The 14,304-nt window shown below is 41.8% G+C and overlaps 1 protein-coding gene across 1 annotated transcript in view; it reads right to left on the reverse strand.

Annotated features, from left to right (window-relative positions):
• Positions 1 to 1,032: 1,032 nt before the first annotated feature.
• Positions 1,033 to 14,304, reverse strand: part of LOC149436040 (protein FAM240B-like) — a 121,921-nt gene continuing 108,649 nt past the window's right edge. Inside the window, exon 3 of the mRNA XM_089662153.1 lies at positions 1,033 to 2,402. Within this exon, the coding sequence (XP_089518279.1) occupies positions 2,315 to 2,402 (88 nt within the window). The 3' untranslated portion in view covers positions 1,033 to 2,314. The remainder of the gene's footprint in view (positions 2,403 to 14,304) is intronic.

Here is a 14,304-nt window from a genome sequence, read left to right on the forward strand (position 1 = left end):
ACCGTAGAAGGTCCTTAACCCATCAGCAGGACCGGTATCTGCTTCTTTGTGCAAGGAGGAACAGGATGAGCACTGCCAGAGCCCTACAAAATTACCTCCTGCAGGCCACTGGTGTCAATGTCTCTGACCAAACAATCAGAAACAGACTTCATGAGGGTGGCCTGAGGGCCCGACGTCCTCTAGTGGGCCCTGTGCTCACTACCCGGTACCATAGAGCTTGATTGGCATTTGCCATTGAACACCAGAATTGGCAGATCCACCACTGGCACCCTGTGTTTTTCACAGATGAAAGCAGGTTCACCCTGAGAACACGTGACAGACGTGAAAGGGTCTGCGAAAGCTGTGGAGAATGTTATGCTGCCTGTAACATTGTTCAGCATGACCGTTTTGGTGGTGGGTCAGCGATGGTCTGGGGAGGTATATCCATGGAGGGATGCACAGACCTCTACAGGCTAGACAATGGCACCCTGACTGCCATTATGTATCAGGATAAATTCCTTGGACCCATTGTCAGACCCTACGCTGGTGCAGTGGGTCCTGAGTTCCTCCTGGTGTACGACAATGCCCGGTCTCATGTGGCAAGAGTATGCAGGCAGTTCCTGGAGGATGAAGGAATTGATACCATTGAATGGCCCCCATGCTTGCGTGACCTAAATCCAATAGAACACCTCTGGGATATCATGTTTCGGTCCATCCAACACCGCCAGGTTGCAGCTCAGACTGTCCAGGAGTTCAGTGATGCCCTGTCCAGATCAGGGAGGAAATACCCCAGGACACCATCCATCGTCTCATTAGGAGCATGCCCCGACATTGTCAGGCATGCATACAAGCACGTGGGGGCCATACAAGCTACTGAGTACCATTTTGAGTTGCTACAATGAAATTTAAGCAAAATGGACTAGCCTGCTGCATAATGTTTTCACAATTGCATGATTTTCGGGGTGTCTATGAATTCAGTCCTCTCTCTTATGTTCCTAACACATTACCCAGTCCATACCAGTATAGATATCCAGCATGATATTTCTGTATTTCTTCCCATTGAGATCTGATGTGTTTCAAAGTGTTCCTTTGATTTTTTTTTAGCAATGTATTTGAAAAACTTGTATCTATCAACCCAAATGTTAAAACTATTTTAATATTCATAATTTATAATTTGTTATGCCAACAGTTCCTTTGGATATGGTTTCCAGAGTTTATGTGCTAATCACTAATTAGTGACAGCCTAAACTGTACGTTAGCAATACATTTGTCCTTGGTGGAGGTACTTTGGCTCAAGATCTTTACAGGAATCCGTACATCTGTCCTTTTAATTTAATTAAGTCCAGTTTGGTGGTCTCCTATTTATAATTTCAGAAGATTTAATAATCCAGTTCAGAGCTGGTTTATCTCACATTATTATTATCTGACACTATTTATGTAGCATTAATTTCTGTCCATTAAGCTCATTAGGATGTGTGCAATAAATATACTGCTTGCACAGTGTTTTATGTGTTACAAGGGTTGTTGGTTGACCTCCTTGCATGCAAGCCATGCCCTGACTCAGTCGACCTGCACAATTCCCACTGCTGTTCTAGCAGCAAATAATATGCTGTCTTGAGCCTTATTATACATGATTTATGAAGGGAAAAATCAAGGGGGAGACATATAAAGCAAAATGCTATTTTTTCAAAATACCACGCAAGGAAATTGTGAGAGCTCTGTGTACACAAGCAGTGAATTTTAGCATTCTGCCCAGAAAACAATACAATAACCTTTGTAATAAAAGAGCATACTATGATTTTAGACACATCAAATGTTTGTTATTTATCATCCAAGCACATAACGGCTTTTAAACAGACCCCATTTGGGGCACACAATTTTTAAATTACCCAGTCGTTTAGTAATAAGGATAGTGATGGTGGCTGTTTAACCAATTCAATAAATTTTACCATCTTCATACGACTGTACTGCATTTTGTATCATAAATCATATTGAATTCTTCCCATGGAACACATTTGTTAAAAAAAATAGCCATTCTTCGAAAACATTCATAGTAAAGAAAAAGTGCCAGGAAACTGGTAAAATATATACTGACTTTCAAACATTTTCAATAGCAAATTAGTAGACAAACCTCTTCTATATATTGTTTCTGATACGTTAGCTCAAGTTGAGTTGCAGTGCTATAAAAAAAGGTAAACTTTAATTGCCTGTATACTGGCCTTTAGCTAATGATCCCATTTGCAAGAAGCTACTAAGTACGCATGTTGTAATTATTCAGTATTTATGCTGCAAAAGCTGTTATAATTGCAAGACAAGTAAACAAAGGACGATGGTTTCACACATTTGCCTTATTGCTTTGATTCTGGCTTCTCATCATTTCAATTCTTCTTTTCTCCAGCCTTTCTGCCCATTCATTTCGGAGCCTACAAATAAATAATAATTAAATAACTTGTAAGGAACCTGGGATTATATATGTACAACATGCATACATATATACAATGAGCCCAATGGATACAATATGCAAGACATGGAAAACGAAATGCTACCCAAAGAAACTAATAAGCTTTTATTAACACATATTATACAATTATTATGAAATCAACCAGCTGGTTGGTTGGTTGGTTGGTTGCTTTTTAATAGATGTTTACCTTCTTTTTCCTTTACTTCCTTTTCTTTGAAGTATGCAGTCTCTATTGTCTTAAAGAGGAACTCAAGGCAGGTATTAAATAGCACTAGTATATTTAACTGTGAAAATATATTTTTACATACGACTATTATAGGTACATTGATCTTTATTGGATTAGGCCTCTGCCAGCTGTTCCACAGCATCGTTCGATGTAGAATTGGGAGCAGAGGCTATGACTCATCGTCCTATTACTGTTCTTTTATCCAAGCAGCAGGCTGTAGGCAGGGATGTGACACCACTGTATTACCTAATGATCAGCATTATATGAATCAAAGAATTAGATGGACAGAGTTTCAAATCCTTTGGCAGGTAAGACTGTGCTCATATGTATATTTCAGCTGTGTATTTAGCAGTTTGCCTTGAATGCAGTTTTAAATAATGCAGTGAAGGGTTCTAGTCCTCAGACTGCTAATACGTAGGATAGAGCTGTATAGAATAAACATTTCATAACCACAGTTTGCTTAGCCATAGATTTTACATCTCTCCAGAGGTTACCTTCAGTGTAAAATGTCAAAACATTTTATTAGACCTGTAGCTCTACCCCTTTAAGGGTTGCTTAGTAATTATTTTGGGATCCCTGTCAATCTGAACCTCTTGTTGCAAGCCCAGCCTCTGCTAATACCACTGTGCTCCCAGGACCAAAGTAAATCAAAACTGTAAAATGGACTCACACACAAGTTAATGTAAACCAATATGAAGTTTATATTGGAATCAAAGGTAACCTGGTCAAAAAGAAAAAAATTACATTGATATATGCAGCAAATATAACCATTCTTGGTAATTGTGAGCAAAAGTAATGACATTCACCTTCAAGGAACAATAATGTTAGCAGGCCTGCATTCAGAAGTAAACCACTGTCTCTGATCTGAGGGAACTATTGAATCCCCAGTGAGCAGAGAACAACAAACAAGAAACAGGTAAGCTTGTGACGATTGTGGCGTCAGACCCCAGCCCTCCTCACCAAACTCGTGACCAAAGAACTAGCCAATCTAAAATCGCGCTGTCACATGCGTAATAATGCCATGCCCAGCTGCACCCTGCACAAAGATTTTCCAGCTAATGGACCACAATCTGTGTACCTGCAGCCTGGAAGCAATTGTTACTGAGTCAGGTTAATTACGCAATTAACCCTTCACACTGCCACCACCTCCTTTTTGTACAGAGAAAGACGAAACTCGGCAATATCAGCAATAACACTATGATGTTTGAATAATCGTTTGTATACACAATGTCACTGCAGACAGATGTATGCAGACGTTTTAAAACACACAGTAGCGCTCTTCAGAGGCAGGGATTCTTAGTTTGCATTAAAGAGCTTTAGAAACACTTTCAGAAAGTAAGATTTATTACTAAAAGGTCAAAAGGGTGCAATAAAAATATTTACAGAAAAAGATGTAGCCAATATATATATATATAAATATACAGAGAGCAATAACACAGCAAAGAGATAACAGAAAGAAGTTTAGAGAGATAAAGTACTTGCCGTCAGCCTTGGTTTAGCAGATCAAGTTTCATGAACAAAAGGGCCTTTATCTCCCAAAGTTGGTTCCGATGTTAAAAGGGAGAATTCTTCAACTTAGCTCAATGCAGCTTAGCTTTCTGCTCCAAGCATAACAGCTTTTCTAGGCACTCAGCAGGGTGTCTCCTTGGAGCAGAGAACCAATCGCCTCATTTGGGGAGGGTGTTGCGGGCAGAGCCCCCAGCTAGAACCAAAATCCCTCCCCATTTATATCATGATCCATAACTTACCCCCCGTGCATGTAGCCGCATAGCCACTAGTAGATTAATATGCAGAATGATCTGCTGAAGTCTAGATATTAAATATAGCATACCTGCGTGGGATGGTTAAGGAGATATCATTTTCTGCTCTCCCGTAGATGTCAGCTAGGGGGTGTAATATATCAGACGACTTGTATTAAAGTGACCGATCTGAATATATGTCTGGACTCCTTGTAAGTCTTTCATATTCCACGATATGAAATCATAAGGGAAAGGGGATTTTGAATGTGATGTCTGTTTTATGGCTTATCTGGAATGTCTTTGAAGCTCAGTGAAGGGCTTTACGATATCTTTACGATATCGAAGATTGAGAAGCTAACAGACACCTGAGCACAGCTAATGTGGGATTTATAACCCTGGAGCTCTCCCGTTGAGCCTGATTGCCTGTGATCTCTGCATCATACAGACCACATGTCACTCAACAGAGAGGGAGGGGATCAAAGACAAAAGTTAACAGTAATGGGAATCCTGCTTTGTTGAAGAAGGGTAACTTGTTGTTGCAGTTGGCACTGCGTTATCCTGGCCTGCAACCATATGTCCTGTGGTCAGCTTGTACAATCAACTGCAATGTAAATGTATCCTCTAACAACACGAAGCATCAGGCCCCGACCATTACAACCTTGGCAGACTGACGACACCAGAAATCCTAAACGACATAGTCGTGCGCTGGAGCGATTGTGGCGTAAAACCAAATCTCACCAAGCATTCACCCTATATAAATCTGCTTTCTTAACATACAATTCCTCCCTCCATGCTGCCAAACAAGCCTACTTTGTCACTCTCATCAATAACTTATCATCCAGTCCTCATCGTCTCTTCTCTACTTTAACTCTCTACTTTCTCCACCTCAACCTCCACCAAGCACCTCACTCACTGCTCACGAGATTGCAAATCATTTCAAAAGCAAGATTGATGCAATTCGTAGGGGAATCGCCACTGCACAGACATCCATCCCTCTTAGCATACCTTATACTAAACCTCCCTCGACACTTTCCTCTTTTGACCTTGCTACTAACGAAGAGGTCACTAAAGTTTTCTCAGAAGCCCGTCTCACTACCTGCCCCCTGGATCCTGTCCCCTCACAACTACTATGGTCACCCTCTTCTTCCGTCCTATGCTCCCTCACTCACATCTTCAATCTCTCCCTCTCTAACGGTGCCTTCCCCTCCCCTCTAAAGCATGCGCACAGCTCTCCCATACTTAAAAAGCACTCCCTGGACCCCACCAACCTGAACAACTTAGGACCCATCTCCCTGCTCCCATTTACCTCTAAACTCTTAGAACGCCTAGTCTACAATCGCCTGAGCTCCTACCTCACTGGCAACAACCTTCTTGACCCTTTACAGGCTGGCTTTCGCTCACTACACTCCACTGAAACTGCCCTATTAAAACTCACTAATGATCTACTAACTGCTAAAACCAATGGCCACTACTCCGTACTCCTACTACTCGACCTATCAGGTGCTTTTGACACGGATGACCATCCCCTCCTCCTCAAAAAACTACAATCTCTTGGCCTCTGAGACTATTCTCTCTCCTGGTTCTCCTCCTACCTATCGCAGCGCTCCTTCAGCGTTACTTATAACTCTGGCTCCTCCTCTTTACTCCCTCTTTCTGTAGGGGTCCCTCAAGGTTCCGTCCTTGGGCCCCTGCTCTTCTCCATCTACTCTTCTTCCCTTGGTCACTTGATAAACTCCCATGGCTTTAAGTACCATCTCTATGCTGATGACACAAATCTATCTTTCTACCCCTCACCTCACCCCTTCAGTCTCCTCTTGCATTACTAACCTACTAAGCTATATATCGGCATGGATGTCACTCCACTTCCTCAAACTCAATCTTTCCAAAACTGAGCTCTTAGTATTCCCCCCAGCCCGTGTCCCCTCCCCTAACTTCTCCATCAAAATCAATAACACAATCATCATTCCCTCCCCTCATGCCAGGGTGCTAGGTGTAACCCTAGACTCCCATCTGTGCTTTCAGCCCCAAATCCAATCGCTGTCCAAATCTTGTTGACTTCACCTCCGCAACATCTCCAAGATACGGCCGTTCTTAACCTCGGAAACCACTAAGCAACTTATTCACTCCCTGGTTATCTCTCGCCTTGACTATTGTAACTCCCTCCTCATTGGCCTAACTAATCGCAGGCTATCCCCCTCTTCAGTCTGTCATGAATGCTGCTGCCAGACTCACCCACCTTATTAACCGTTCTGTATCAGCCACCCCTCTCTGCCAATCCCTCCACTGGCTTCCTATTGCCCAATGGATAAAATTCAAAACATGAACAATAACATATAAAGCCATTTATAACTCTGCCCCAAATTACATCAGCAATCTTTTCTCCAATGTCCATACTCTCCGCTCCTCACAAGACCTTCTGCTCTCTAGCTCCCTTGTCTCCTCCTCCCATGCTCATCTCCAGGACTTCTCCAGAGCTTCCCCCATCCTCTGGAACTCTCTACCCCAATTTATCAGACTATCGCCTACTCTTCTAACTTTTAGGCGATCTCTGAAAACCTATCTCTTCACGGAAGCCTATCCTGCCCTCAGCTAATAATGGAATCTTCTACTCTTCCTACCAGTCCATCCCCCACAGTTATTACCTTTTGTACCACTAACCCCTCCCTCCTAGATTGTAAGCTCCAAGGAGCAGGGCCCTCCTATCCCCCTCTTGTATTGAACTGTATTGTTGCTGTATTGTCTCCAATTATATTGTAAAGCGCTGAGAAAACTGTTGGCGCTATATAAATCATATATAATAATAATGTATCTCAGTTGCGAGAACTAGGCCAAAAACAGAGCCAACTATATGTAATATTTACAACTATGTGTAGGTAAATAGCTGAGGTGGCAAACTGTCAGTATTCACTTGGTTATTGGGTGTATGGGTCTCTCTCACCTGGTTAAAGTAATCTGGCAGATCGTAGCGGTCGGTCTTCCTCTGCATCCCGCCTGCTGTCAGGCTGGCCTGCTGGGCAACGTGGCAGACTGAGTGGTCAGTAGGCTTTTTTCGCTCTCTCTCTCCTTTCTCCAATTCTGGCTCCATGGCCTAGTTCAGCACTTCAGCCGTCATCACACTTCCTTCTCCTTCAGTCTCTCCCTGCACTCTCCTGGCCAATCTCCTGGGCTTTTATATTTATATGCTACTGCCCAAATATTTCAATGGGTTACAGACCCATAAAAACAGCTGAAATTAATGAATCTTAACGTTTTCAGCCCTGCCCTTTTACTTCATGAGCATCCCTGTTGGTTTATATTTGGAAGGTGGGAGAGGAAAGGCCAATATAGAGAACTGCATAGGATTTCAGTGTCCTGTATTTCTGTATCTACCGAGTAGTTTAAAATGTAGGTTTCACTGCAGGTAATCCTTGCTTAGTGCCAGATTTCTTGATCCTGTAGGCCAGTATTTTTCAAACCTTTTCCAGTCAAAGCACACTTTAAAGTTCTGAAAAATCTTGAGGCACCCTTTAAAATTATGGACAGTGTCAAGGCCCCCCATTCTAAAATCTATTCTAATAGTTTTACCTAATGCAGGAACACCCACACATGTAGGACACCCAATGTCAAAGATGATTTACTCTTCCAAAGCTAATAAACGTGTGCACACTGATATTGAATAGTATTCCATTGTTTCTCTTCTCCCTCAGTTTGTCTCTTATCACTCAGCTAATTTGACCCCATTACTGACAGACATGGGCATGAGAGGTGTTAAACAAGGTCGTCGTGCAGGCGACCAACATCCTCCATATCAACTGATGGCATCATTGGTTGTTAGGACGTTGGTGGCTAGCAGGTTGTAATGGTGCACAAAGAAAACCTATGGCTTTGTGTAACTAAAAGGCAGGCTTGATCCACTTCTAGCTTGTACACAATTTTTGGACAATTTTTAGGCATTTTGCCAGGGCACCCTTGAAGAAACTTCAAGGCATCTCAGTGTCCTGGTTTAAAAAGGCTGCTGTAGGCACATAAAAATCCCCTTTACATATTTTTCATATTTTACTGGTTCAAACCTGGCTAAGCATATTATATACAGCATTTAGTATGTAAACAAGTTTAAATAAGATGACTATTTCTACTTATGGTGGGAAAAATTTGTGGTTCAGCTATGCCCTGGCTTATGCAGTTTTTCATCATATACTCAGTTTTTATTGCCAAGGTTTGTGATGGGTTTATTTATTTAATCACTAGTTACTCAGTAGCGGATGTTTTTTTCTGTTAACATACTCCTTATGTAATGCTGTTTTGCTGATTTGTGACTTATACCATTGATAACTATTTTGCAGTCTAGGACCACCCTTTTAGACAGCAATAGGGATAGGCAAAGTTCAGCGGAAGTCCATGAACTATAAACATAGTACCAAACTTTATTGAAGATACACCAAACAAGATCTGAATCTTGCTATTTTTGCTAGTCTTTTTCAGAACTAATTTATTTGATTAAAGCTATTGGGACAATGCAAAAAAAAAAATAAAAAATGAAGAAACACCATCCTGTGTAGTGCGAGTACTTTATTATTGGCTTAAAGCCCATTATTAAAAATGTGTAAAATCCTTTAAAATGTTTCTAAAGATATTTTTATAACATACAGTATATTTATATTTATTAATATTTATATTTTACAAAAATAACAAACATGTCTTATTTACTTGCTCTGTGCAATGGTTTTGTACATAGCATCCCCAATGCTCCTTTTCATGGGCCACCCGATGGCTCTTCTGGCTCCTCCTCTTCAACCAGTGACCCCATAGGAAGGCGCTTCCTATGAAGGCACTTGTGTGGGCTTGCTTCTGAGCCCTGCTGCCTGCGGCCATAGACACAAGCATGGCCCTGCCCCCTGCTCCCCTGTCAGAGGAAAAGATGAGGAAGCCCAGGCAAATGCGCCAATGCGCAATATGGCCACGCCAATTCGTGCAAAGACGTGTGCATGTGCATAGGCAGGTGGCACGTAATAAAGCATTCCTGTGCACGAAAACACACCAGCACACGCAGGGTGCACTAATTTCTGACACTCAGTGGCCTTTATAAGGACTGCAGCTCTGCTCAGTGATTGCTGGATTATCGTCAGCCTCTCCCGTTCCTGTGTTTCTGAGTTTAATGCTGATTACCCATTACTGACCCGGCTTGATCCTGACCTTGTTCCTGTCTGCTGCTCTGTGTATGATCCCGGCTTGCTCCTGACCTTGTTCCTGTCTGCTGCTCTGTGTATGATCCCGGTTTGCTCCTGACCTTGTTCCTGTCTGCTGCTCTGTGTATGACTCCGGCTTGATCCTAACGTTGCTCTTGTCTGCTGTTCCATATTGATCCTGGCTCTGGCTACTGACTACTCTACCCATCCTCCGGGATCCACGTGTTCTCTGGAGAAATGCATCCTGCAACTAGAGCACCCACGGGTTCCATCTCATCAGGCATTTCCAAACAGCAACACCACTGGCAACCCGTGCTTTTTTGGGCACTGCACCTCCTGTTTCCACCTCCAGGGGTGCACAGCACTTAGCTGTAAGGGGAGCCCTCTCTCTATTGCAGCGTCCGGTAAGGTTTGTGACATCCCCCGTCCCAGAGTTTGATCGACAGCAGCAGGAGCCAATGGCTCCTTCTGCTATGTATCTGTCCTGTGAGAACCATAGCTTCATTGTTTACATTATTCCCCAAGAGGATGTAGGGGATTTTGCTGGGGTATTCAGTATCCCTTGTTACTCATTCCAAAAAAAGCAAATAGTAAATAAAAAAACCCACACTATGAGAATCTTTTAATTACATTACAATAAAAAAGTAAATAATGTTCTATAAAGTAAATTGTTTGTCAATCACATTTTTCAGCGTTTTAGATCCAGCATCAATTATGATGAGCCACTTCCATGATGACTTGCCACACTACTGCCACAAAATGATAGATCACTGTCTGACTTCTGTTTGTAAACAAACCAGCTGAGGATGCTGGATGATGTCACTACTAAATACTACCACTGCAAAATGACAGGCATCTGGCCTGTTTGTGTACAAACCAAATATGTCTAGTGTGTTTGGTAGTTTGATAAACTTAGAACAGGCTGGGTTCAGGTTGACGTTTGACCTAAACCTCATTCCTACATAGCAACCAGTCATTTGTCTGACTGGTTGGAATGAGCAGTACACACTATTAGAAACAAAACTTGCCTGTAGGTAAAGCTAGATTCCTGCATAGGCAATGTGGGCAGCAGGGCATAGATAACTTATGTTATTGAAAGTTTATTATATATTTTCAAATACAATAAAATAGTATTTTTGTACATAGTATACAACCTGCTCCTTGGAGTTCATTAGGTAACACAGGATTAATGGACAATTGGGTTATACTCCTATCTGCAGACTTTGGGCACTGGCAACAAAAAAGACCAGTCTGCCTCAGTTTGTACAGAAATATTAATATGAGTAAGATCACAAAACACAGAGAGGTGGGATGTTTGTCTCTCAATGAACTCTAAGAAATTATTTTACATTAAGTACAAAATCCTATTTTCTTTTTTGTTCATCAAGGGACACAGGATTCATAGACAATTGGGATGTCCAAAATAAGTCCAACTGAGGGGTAGGCAACAGTAACAGAACATTAAGAAGCCCCCATAACAAAACAATGAAACTGGGGACCACTAGAGATTCCACTGCTTGTGCCAGAGGATCTCTGCACCTGGTAAAAATTTGTACAGTTTCCTGTTGAACCTGAAGGCCACAAAGTCCCAGTGCATCATCCCTCAAGTGTAACAAAGGTCCTGAAACACTTCCATATGTAGGGCCCATTCCCACAGGTACTAACACTGTCAAGTGAGGAAGTTTGCTCGTCAATTTTCCATGTCTGGGATGTCAATGACTGACAGGTTCTGGCCAGGACAGGATTATTTCTACCTTTCATGCCATGGTATGGATTCTGGTTTCTTTTTCATATACACCACGGCTGTGTCATTGTCTGACTGAATCTGATTTGGATGATCCAACATTGGGGAGGTTCAGTGTTGGAGGGACAACCAGGCCCATTGAGTAGATTGGTAGACATGATTCTTTGAGCAAGTCCACTACACTGATAAGCTGTCTAGGACTCCTTTGCCCCTCAGGCCTGCATCCTTTGTAAGAATCCTCCAAGCCACTGGGCACCAAAAGTGGCTAAGCACCTTTGGGGTTGTTGGTTTGAATACCAACCACTGCACTATCTGCCTGGAGTTTGCATGTTCTCCCTATGCCTGTGTGGGTTTCCTCTGGGTACTTTGGTTTCCTCCCACTCTCCACAGACATGCTGGTAGGTTAATTGATTCCTGTCTAAATTGGCTCTAGTATGTGTATGTATGAATGTGAGTTTGGGACCTTAGATTGTACACTCCTTGAGGGCAGGGACTGATGTGAATGTACAATATATATGTATGTAAATTGACAGCGCTATATAAGTACCTGTAATAAATAAATAAATAAATAAATAAGACATCAAAAGGAAGCCTGAAGCACCAGATTCTTTAGCCACCAGGCCAAGGATAACCTGGTTCTCAGTGTCAAGCGATTTTGTTTGTCAAGAGGTTGAACAGATGACAACATAATGTTGAGTTGAAGAGCTGTGGCATGGAACGAGAAAGTGGAACTGCCTAAAAGGAGCTCCTATACTGCAGAGTCCAAATGTGGGAGTGGAAAGTCAGAAATTTTTGCTGGGAAAGAATAATCTGACTTGAGTCAGATCCAGGATGAAACCTAGACACAGTATTTCAAGCAATGTGTTGATCCACTTATTTCTAAAGGTTCAGGATCCAACTGAAACTTTTTAAGGTCTTGACTGTCCACAGGACATTATTGATTAGAATCTTTGGTTTTGGTGACTGTTCCCTAATAGGAGGATGTTCATATAGTCCCACAAAGGGAATACACATGTAAAGTGCTTAGTATCAAGGACCAACTTCATATACTATATATACTGTATATATATATATATATATATATATATACATATATATATATATATATACAGTTGTGTCCAAAATTATTCAACCCCCACTGAAATTGAGTGTTTTGGCCAGTTTGACATTGCTTTTGATCATTCAGTCATCTTGCTTACATTTACATTAAAGAGGCACTTGTAGGTCAGACAAATATAACATAACAGTTATAATGAAATAACCACAAATGTCTTTTCTGTGCTCACAGCATTATCAGTTTTATTCAACCCCCAAGTGACATTCAATCTTAGTACTTAGTACAGCATCCTTTTACAGTTATAACAGCTTTTAAACGTGAAGCATAGCTTGACACAAGTGTCTTGCAGCGATCTACGGGTATCTTCGCCCATTCTTCATGGGCAAAGGCCTCCAGTTCAGTCACATTCTTAGGCTTGCGCACTGCAACTGCTTTCTTTAAGTCCCACCAGAGGTTCTCAATCGGATTTAAGTCTGGTGACTGCGATGGCCACTCCAAAATGTTCCAGCCTTTCCTCTGCAACCATGCTCTAGTGGACTTGGAGGTATGCTTGGGATCATTGTCCTGTTGAAAGGTCCAACGTCTCCCAAGCCTCAGGTGTGTGACGGACTGCATCACGTTTCCATCCAATATCTCCTGGTACTGAAGAGAATTCATGGTACCTTGCACACGCTGAAGCTTCCCTGTACCTGCAGAAGCAAAACAGCCCCAAAGCATGATTGACCCTCCACCATGCTTCACAGTAGGCAAGGTGTTCTTTTCATCATAGGCCTTGTTCTTCCTCCTCCAAACATAGCGTTGATCCATGGGCCCAAACAGTTCTAATTTTGTTTCATCAGTCCACAGAACACTATCCCACAACTTTTGTGGTTTGTCCACATGGCTTTTGGCATACTGCAGTCGACTCTTCTTATTCTTTGGAGACAGCAAGGGGGTACGCCTGGGAGTTCTGGCACGGAGGCCTTCATTACGCAGTGTGCGTCTTATTGTCTGGGCTGAAACTTCTGTACCCACATCTGACAAATCTTTTCTCAGTTCCTCAGCAGTCACACGGGGACTTCTCTCCACTCTACGCTTCAGGTAGCGCACAGCAGTCGAAGTCAGCATCTTCTTTCTGCCACGACCAGGTAGCGTTTCAACAGTGCCCTTTGCCTTGAATTTGCGAATGATGCTTCCTAAGGTGTCTCTTGGTATGTTTAACATCTTTGCAATCTTCTTATAGCCATTGCCCTTCCTGTGAAGAGAAATCACCTCTTCTCTTGTCTTCCTGGACCATTCTCTTGCCTTCACCATGTTTGTAACCACACCAGTAAATGTCTAGAAGGAGCTGAGTATCACAGTCATTTTAAAGCTGCCTAATTGGTGCTTATTATGCTTGATTGCTGCTCGGTGACATCCACAGGTGTTTTCAATACCTGATGGAAAGCACCTGTATGAACCTCTGTTCTTCAGAGTGGTAGTCTTTAAGGGGTTGAATAATTGTGGCAATGAAGAAACCACATAAGAACCATTTACTACTGTATTACATAAACAATTGATGTCATTTTAGTTGCATTTGGGTAGTTACAACGTCCTTGTAGGATTTGATTCTGAATACAATTCCAAATGTACACTATAGTCCCTAAACCCCTTTACAGCATTGGGGGTTGAATAATTTTGGACACAACTGTATATATATACAAAGTGCAATTAATAATTAATAAAAATGTGTTATATGCAATCACAAATTCATGTATATACAGCCCTTACATTCATATACATATAAAGTGCCTAGGATAAACAATTAAATCCGATTTCTGTCCCAAAATAAAAATAAAAAAATAAAAGATGTTCTGTGGTTTACAAAATGTGTCCAGTTTATTAACTGCAATTCGCATTAAACACCAGTATTTGTGCTTTGAATTCTTATAAACTTGTCTTCATCTGATTGTCA

The sequence above is a fragment of the Staurois parvus genome, unplaced genomic scaffold (assembly GCF_062004578.1).
Source record: "Staurois parvus isolate SC_StPar_1 unplaced genomic scaffold, SC_StPar_1.0 ptg001432l, whole genome shotgun sequence".
In the NCBI taxonomy this organism is placed as follows: Eukaryota; Metazoa; Chordata; class Amphibia; order Anura; family Ranidae; genus Staurois; species Staurois parvus.